Source organism: Pseudophryne corroboree, chromosome 6 (genome assembly GCF_028390025.1).
Source record: "Pseudophryne corroboree isolate aPseCor3 chromosome 6, aPseCor3.hap2, whole genome shotgun sequence".
NCBI classification, from domain to species: domain Eukaryota; kingdom Metazoa; phylum Chordata; class Amphibia; order Anura; family Myobatrachidae; genus Pseudophryne; species Pseudophryne corroboree.
This window is the reverse complement of record NC_086449.1, coordinates 81,138,349-81,146,960: the sequence shown is the minus strand read 5'-3', so window position 1 is coordinate 81,146,960 and position 8,612 is coordinate 81,138,349. Positions and strand designations below refer to the sequence as shown.

The 8,612-nt window shown below is 44.7% G+C and overlaps 1 protein-coding gene across 1 annotated transcript; it reads left to right on the top strand.

Annotated features, from left to right (window-relative positions):
* Positions 1-6,884: 6,884 nt before the first annotated feature.
* LOC134934306 (histone H1B-like) lies at positions 6,885-7,946 on the top strand. The gene is made up of 2 exons (XM_063929768.1): positions 6,885-6,948; positions 7,288-7,946. The coding sequence occupies exons 1-2, from the start codon at positions 6,885-6,887 to the stop codon at positions 7,944-7,946; spliced, it is 723 nt and encodes a 240-aa protein (XP_063785838.1).
* Positions 7,947-8,612: the final 666 nt, after the last annotated feature.

The window sequence follows — 8,612 nt, the reverse complement described above, 5'->3', positions numbered from 1 at the left end:
CCCCGTTCTTTGGGTATCAATAAAACATTTCATTGTTCCCTTTTAAAACGGGCGATTAGTAATCCTTCTTCCAGTGGAAGACCTTCCCCTCTTCTGATACGTGGCCAGAGGGAGTTTGTTTTTGAAAGGATTCTTGACTCCAAGGTGGTTCGGGGTCGGCTGTCATTTTTGGTGCACTGGAAGGGGTATGGCCCGGAGGAGCGGTCGTGGGTGCGCAGTTGTGATCTTCATGCCCCCAGACTGATACGCTCTTTCTTCTCGCAGTTCCCCGATAAACCCGGTGGTAGGGGTTCTTTGACCCCTCGTCAGAGGGGGGGTACTGTTAGGGTCTCCTGCCCTGTGCTGCCACGTCGTCATGGCAACCGGGAGACAAGTGCTAGTGGAGTAACCTGAGCGCAGCTGATACTCCGGTTCGGGTCTTTTGCTGTGCAGTGGTTATAGGCTCTGTGCACGGCAGGGGATCCGGTGCTGGTTTTTGTGCTCACAGTCTGTGAGGTCTGAGTGGGGCGTGGACAGCACCTGCTTTATAAGGCCTCTTTTCAGAGTAAGCAGATGCTGCTGAATCTTTGTTGGTTAGTCAGTTCATGAAAGTTAGCCAGTACTGTGTAGCTTTGTATTTGTTTGTTGCTTACTGCAAATAGGCCTGGGGATTTGGTATTACACTCTGCCAATCCAGACCTAGCAGTAAGACTGGAGTCAGTCATTTAGCTTGCTGGGGTTCTGTTACTACTCTGTGAACTTAGCAAGTTTGCGGCTGCATTCTAAGACTTGCCTGTCTAATCCTGTCTCACTGTGCTAGGTGTCAGGGGTCAGTTTAGTGGCAGTAAGCTAAAACCTGTGCACTGCAAGTGAGAATTAAGATTGTGGAGACTCTCCTTGTGTCTATCATTCCATCTCTGACCAAGGAGTTTACTGCCACACCCGTTGGTAACCCTTTAGGGTTTTGCTGTTGCCCTTAGCAACAGCATTTCGGGTTCTTTACGTATTAAAACACAACATCTTGCTTTTTCTATCTGAGCAGTTCTAATACAAGGGAGATACCCAGTTCCTTAGCCTCTGGGCTTCTCTGTTCACTTTGTGTGTATTTTGTTACCCTATCACCTTCTGTGTACGTTATGTCATATTCCCCAGTTTGTCTGTGAGTCCATTTGTTTTGCATAACAGTTCAAACACCAGTACATTCCTGCAGACACTGGAGTGCATAACAGTTCTGACACCAGTACTTTCTTGCAGGCACTGGTGTGCATAACAGGTAGCTTATCTCCGCCAGCAGGGGATAAGAATATTTCCATACCTCAACGATCTTTTAATCCTGGCACAGTCTCAGGTATTGCTTCTGTGTCATCTGCAACATACAATAGAGTGTCTGCAGAAGCACGGTTGGCTCATAGATTGGGCAAAATCATCTTTTGTTCCGTCATAACGGATGACTCATTTGGGGCTGTATTGGATTTGAGCCTTCAGAGAGTAATTTTACTTCTGAGAAAAATATCCAAACTTCAGTAAAGGATCCAGGAGCTTCTACACTGTCGAAGAGTATAAATTCTCGCAGCAATGTGTGTGATGTGTCTAATGGTGTCAATTTTCAACATGGTAGAGTATGCTCAGTTCCATTCAAGACCTCTGCAACATCGGATCCTTACCAAGTGGAATGGGGTCATCAGACAATAAAAATGCAGACTATGATTCTTCCTCTGGAAGGAAGGAGGTCATTAGCCTGGTGGCTACAGACAGCCCATCTGGACAAAGGGAGACCCTTTTTGATATCAGATTCGGAAATTCTGACAACAGATGCCAGCCTTCAGGGCTGGGGAGCAGTGTCAGGAAGAAATTGCTTCTAGGTGCAGTGGACCAAGGAAGATGGATTCCCTATCAGTGAGATGGGACTTTCGTCTGGCCTATGTGTTTCCTACCATCACCCTGTTAACCAGGGTGGTGAGAAAGGTAAAAGTATGGATGGTGTAATGGTTAGCATTACTGCCTCACAGCACTGAGGTCATGGGTTCGATTCCCACCATAGCCCTAACTGTGTGGAGTTTGTATATTCTCCCCGTACTTGCATGGGTTTCCTTCGGGTACTCCGGTTTCCTCTCACAATCCAAAAATATACTGGTAGGTTAATTGGCTTCCAACAAAGAAAAAAAATAACCCTAGTGTGAATGTGTGTCTGTGTGTACATGTGATAGGGTTTATAGATTGCAAGCTCCACTGGGGCAGGGACTGATGTATATGGCTAAATATGCTCTGTAAAGCACTGCAAAATATATGTATAATATATAAATAACTGGTAATAATAATAATAATAATAATAATAATATGTGTACACTATATAAAAAACTGGTGGCGGTAGTAATAATAATAATAATAATAATAAAAAGGAAAAGTGCCGTTATACTAATAGCTCCGGCTTGGCCCATAAAACATTGGTACACAGATCTGCAGAGGATGTCGATGGATGCTCTATTCCTACTACCTCAACATCCAGATCTACTGATTCAGGGGCCTTGCCATCACAGACATCTGGATTGACTGTCTTTGATGGCGTGGCTCTTGAGACCTCCATCCTGAAGTCAAAAGGATTCTCTCAACAGGTAATTCAAACAATGCTTAGAGCAAGGAAAACCTCCTCAGCTCGCATTTATCACATAATATGGCAAGCCTATATTCAATGGTGCAGTGAACGGAAACTTGACCCCAGGTCTTTCAGAATTTCCAGAATCCTAGCATTCCTTCTGGTTTAAGGGTGGCTTCCTTGAGAGTGCAGGTGTCAGCACTAACTGTATGGTTCCGAAAGAAAATTGCCAACCTACAGAATGGGCACACTTTTTTCCAGGTAATGCTGCACATTCAACGTCCCTCTGTTCCTCCTACAGTGCCTTGGGATCTAAGTTTAGTTCTAAAGGCCCTTCAAGTTGCCTCATTTGAACCACTTAAAAGAGTAGATTTTAAATGGTTGACAGCTAAGGTTCTCTTTCTTCTGGCTATGGCTTCAGCTCGAAGAGTTTCAGCATTTGGCGCATTATTATTTTGTCCTCCATTTCTCAATTTTTATCCAGATAGATCGGTTCTCAGAACTAAATCTGGGTATCTTCCTAAGGTGGTGTCTAAATTCCACCTTTACAAAGAAATTGTAGTCCCGGCTTTCCAGGGGCCAGACCTATCTGCGGGAGATGCATCGTTGGAAATTGTCCATGCCTTAAGGATCTACGTAGATCGTACCAGTGCTATCAGAAAGACAGATTATCTCTTTGTTCTCTACGGATTTCATAGGAGAGGGTGGCCTGCTGATAAGCAGACACTGGCGAGGTGGCTTTGGATGACGATTTCAGAAGCATATTCGAAGGCTGATCTCCTGTTTCCGGATAATGTCTCTGCTCACTCTACTCGTAAAGTAGGTCCATCATGGACAGCACAGCATGGTGCTTCAGCAGAACAGATATGTAAGATAGCCACATGGTCTTCCATTAACACATTCATTAGACATTTTGCTTGTGGATACCTTTGCCTCTCAGGATGCTGAATTTGGGCCAAGTATTCTCCTGTCTAATCAGGAGCGTTGCCACCACTAAATTGCTTTGGGACATCCCAATGTATCCTGTAGATACCCTGTGGACCCTGCAGGAGAAATATAAGTTATGGTAATAAGTTACCATTGATAACAGTATTTCTCCTATGTCCACAGATATCCCACCTTGACGCACCTGATTTGAGGATCCTTTTACTCACTAAACTCTTCCCTCTTGTACGGAAGGGTGGGAGTTTGTGCATGTGTGGTCTTCTCGCCTGATTAGTGCTCTACATGATGCTCCTGCCTTAAGCTTTGGAAAACAACTGATTTACCTGACCCAGGAGGCGAGGATATATGGACGGGTCCACTGCATGCTGGGAGGCCAAAAAGCTTTGACCGATTAGTGTAAGAACCGCTGTCGCTCAACCATATAACAATGTATCCTGTGAAACCTGTGGATTTAGGAAAAATACTGTTATCAATGGTAAGTTCTTACCATAACGTATATGTTGCTATGGTTGCCGAACTGTTGCCAGGGAACAGAAACTGGTTGTCATGCTTAAATCAAATTTGCCATCAAAATGGCCACTGTTGCCATGGTTACCCGACATTGCTAGGGAACTGAAACTGGTTCAATGTTTAGACTACTTGGCCTTCAAAATGGCCAGCATTGCCATAATTATCGGACATTGCTAGGCAACTTCCCTGGAGCACTTTCCCAGCTGGTATGGAGCCACCCAGGTGAAAAGAGGAACAGTTTCCCCGAGTTTTGGGGCTTGTTCTTGGGGAATCTATACAAAGCAAAGGCCCTGGTACTGGAAAAACCGGTTTAATGTCTCATACTGATGTAACGGTATTGGGCAGCATGAAGCCTATTACTAAGGGTAAGGCCGAAACTAGGATTTTCGCCACCAGGGAAAAAGCAGTGATTCCCCTCCCCAAAATGTGTTTATAAAAAATGTTATTATTAATAATAACAATAGTAATATTAATAATAATAAAATAAAAATATAAAAAAAAAAACCCCTAAGACTAAAATAATCACATTATCAAAAATTTAGAAAAAAGAGGGATATTTTGGACAACATCCCCCTATGTGATCCAAATGCCCTCTGCGTCACATACCCCATCAGCGGCGTGTTTCACTACATTCCCCCCTGTGTGTCCCCACACATTGCACTTTATCATAACACCTCATTACTGCACTACATTCCCCTATCCACTGCACTACATCACTACACTACATGCATTCACATCAGTCCCTGCCCCAGTGGAGCTTACAATATATATTCCCTACCACATGCACCACTTAAACAATTTTTATTGGGACTCAATTAATTATATTTTTGGATTGTGGGAGAAAACTGGAGTACCCGTAGGAAACCCATGCAAATACAGGGAGAATATACAAACTCCACACAGTTACAGTAGAGCCATGGTGGGAATCAAACTAATGACCTCAGTGCTGTGAGGAAGTAATGCTAACCATTACACCATCCGTACTGCCTCTGAGAAGCTTTAGATCTGAGTATAATCAGAAATTCGGAATGTGCTGGAAACTATTATACTAATAGGAAACAGTAAATACCATTGTATGTACTTGCAAACTATACTCACTAATTCCAGGGAGATATTAATATGAATGCAGATATACATAAAAATAAAAATAAGAAAAGTCACAACTACATATGTCAAAAACACTGTCTATGGCATAAAATAATAATGATGATTTCATTTTTAAAACGTTAATACATTAATCATATTAGGTCATCGCTACCGTATGGTGAGTACGGTAGCTTTAGAATGGAGTATGAACAGAACTTCTGCGTGTGTGAAACGATATGATACTAATGGGAAACAGTATTATTCAATTGTAACTATTCCATTGAAACATTTGGATACAATCTGTGAAAGTATCAACTTAGACCACAAGCTAAAGCTTATGTATCCGGGAAACTGCATGAAGAGAATATAAAGCTGCTGTGTACTGTATGTGGATTGTACAAAGGGGATTTTCATCTGCTCAGTGGAGACTAATTTCAGATACAATAGTCCCTGTTCGTAAAATCAACCACTTATTGTTCTATTTTAGTTACTGTCTTTTTCTTTATGCAGATATATTTATTTATTTTTATATCCATTTTACATGTTCTTGAAAAAAATAAACAGTAAAAGTATTGAAAAAAAAAATATTTTTATGGGTCAGCTTTTATTTCTATTTTGTTTCTACCATCCTTGGGGCCCCAGAAATCCCTAGTAGTGGCCCAGGTCTAGCTCCGTGTTCTCCCTACCTGCTCTGGAGACTCTCAATGCTCTAGATCACAACTCCAGCATGCAATCATGGGTTGGGGAAGAGAGTGAGACCTGGATGGTACTTGCTGCTGGCACACGCCCTCCAGTTAGTAGTCATCGGTATTTTTCAAGAACCCGCTTCCATCTCCATTTGCCTTCCATTCCTCAATGTCGATCCTCTCCTCTCAGCTAGTTATTTTTTAACAAGCTACGTCATTTAAATTTTATTCCGCATAACTATTGTGAGCATATAATTCTTCAACATCTTCCTATCTTCTCCTATTTGTTCTTCCTTTTCCTCCCCCGTGTTCCATCACGTCTCCCCCGATTTTCCCCTTGTCTCTCCCATCTCCCCGTTTGTTTCCTGTTGCCATCTTTACCCATTCACCTTTATTTTCCCCCTGTTTCTCTTCCTTTCATCCATTCCTTCCACCTGCCACTACCCTTAGAGGTCCCCTTATGTATCCCCATATTTCTGCCTCTCCATTTTTCCCTCTGTACCCTTATTATTCTCCATATTATTACTGTCTCCTTTTATTTGTATCACTATTCATACCGATTCCCTCTGTTGTTCCTTTTGCTCCTCTGATCTCCCACTCCTCGTCTCCTTATTTCTCCCGTCTCCAGATATTGTACCCTTTATTCCTATGGTCTCACCCTATTGCTCCCATGTCCTCTTTTAAAAATATCAGTCTCCTATCAATGGGAACGGGACCCCATAGCCCACCTACTGACACACTTAAGATGCATAGATATGCATCAATGTCTATATGGATCATTATAAGAACATGTGGAGAAAACGCCACCAGCATTTTTCAGGACATGGAGAATCTCAGGCCGGCAGGATTATTCTGAAGCTGATTATGCACGCCAGATATCTTTCTTTTATTTATTTAGTCAAAGTAACTAGAGTTCCCAGACAGGAGTGCCAATACCTTGTGGGGCAACCTGCCTGTGCTATCCATCCGGGTGTACAGCATCCCACACATCACCTTTATGTCTTTCAAAATGCGGCATCCTCTGCACTGATTATGCGCCAGCCACCTTTGTTCGGTGTAGTGCCTGGAGGAGAGAAAAGTGCCCGATGAGACATTTTTCGCTTCGCAGAAAAGATGTATTACACGCCAGCCAGATCATGCCTGGTCTAGGTGAGCTGACAGGGGCTATTCCCGGCACTCTTCACAGCGCATAGGCTAGCAATGACAGTAAAGGGTTAGGGGAGACCTTGGAGTACTGGTGTGGTGCAGAGAGCCAGCTCGCCGCTCACCTCATGCCCTATAAAAGACTGTTTTTCTGCGCTAGGGAAACACAAGGTGAGAGCAGATTCCCCCGTACACTCAGACAGGGAAGAGTTTACACGGCTGCTCATTCCGCCAATGGGAGCACAGAACACCTCACTCTCGGCAGCCAATCACAGCACAGCCGGCAGTGTATATAAAAGACGTGAGTCAACACCGGGCGTTGTAGTATTATTGATTAAAGTTAAGTTCTGCAAACATGGCGGAAACTGCCCCCGTCGCCGCCGCTGTTCCTCCATCAGAGGTCGCAGCCGAAGAAAGCTGCTGGAGGAGCAAAGAAGAGCGGCAAGTCTTCTGGACCCAGCGTCTCCGAGCTGATCGTAAAAGCCGTGGCCGCCTCTAAAGAGCGCAGCGGGGTTTCTCTTGCCGCCCTGAAGAAGGCTCTGGCTGCCGGAGGCTACGATGTGGAGAGGAACAACAGCCGCATCAAAGTGGGGGTGAAAGGATTAGTGACCAAAGGAACTCTCACCCAGGTGAAAGGTACCGGCGCTTCCGGCTCCTTCAAGCTCAATAAGAAACAAGTGGAAAGCAAGAAGGCCGCCCAGAAGTCCCTGAAGCCCAAGAAACCTGCAGCGAAGAAAGTGGCCAAATCCCCGAAGAAGCCCAAGAAGGCTCCGAGTGCAGCCAAGACCCCGAAAAAGGTGAAGAAACCCGCTACAGCGGCTGCTGCCAAAAGCCCAAAGAAGCCTATAGCCGTGAAGCCTAAGAAGGCGGCCAAGAGTCCCGCCAAGAAGGCGGCGAAGCCCAAAGCTGCCAAGAGTCCGGCCAAGAAGGCAGCGAAGCCAAAAGCCACAAAAAGCCCGGCCAAGAAGGCAGCTAAGGCTAAGAAAGCTGCGGCCAAGAAGTGATTGTAAAGCCGCAGCCTCTCTTCCTTGTTATCCCCCAAAGGCTCTTTTCAGAGCCACCCACCCTGTCTCGGCAGAGCTGTAGGCGCACGATGTGATCTATTGGGGGACTAAATAAAAACTGTAGTGAAGAAGTCGCTACATGTGGCAGAAATATCTAGTTTGTCCCTTACACATCAGTCCTAGAAACATAGCTCTTGATAGCAGGATATGGACCACTTGGCCCATCTACTCTGCCCCATGCAGTCACTGCATAAGTGGGATATGCAGGGGAGCGGGACTAAATGCAGTTATCTGTTAAATCTGCAGATAGATCGGGAACGTATACACTAAAGTGTCGGGTTCTTCTATCTCCAGCCGCCCGTAGTAGCTGAATGGTTGTTTTATGTGTACTTGGTCGTACAGTCTGGTGTAAGGAACAGCACCGCGTGTTCTGCACGCCATTCCCGGTGATGTACAGACTGCGAGGTACCCGGAAAAGGTATAATTGTTTGCTACAAAAAAAAAATGCCTCCCTTGAAAATACAGCCTGTTCCTATAGCTCGTTTCTGGATTAATGTAGGAGACCCTTAAATTAGTTAATTAACGTTCAAAGCCTGCAGGACCCCTCTATGGACTAGGCGGCGGGTGGCAGGCTGTGTGGTGCCCTGGATGATATGTAGTCCTGCA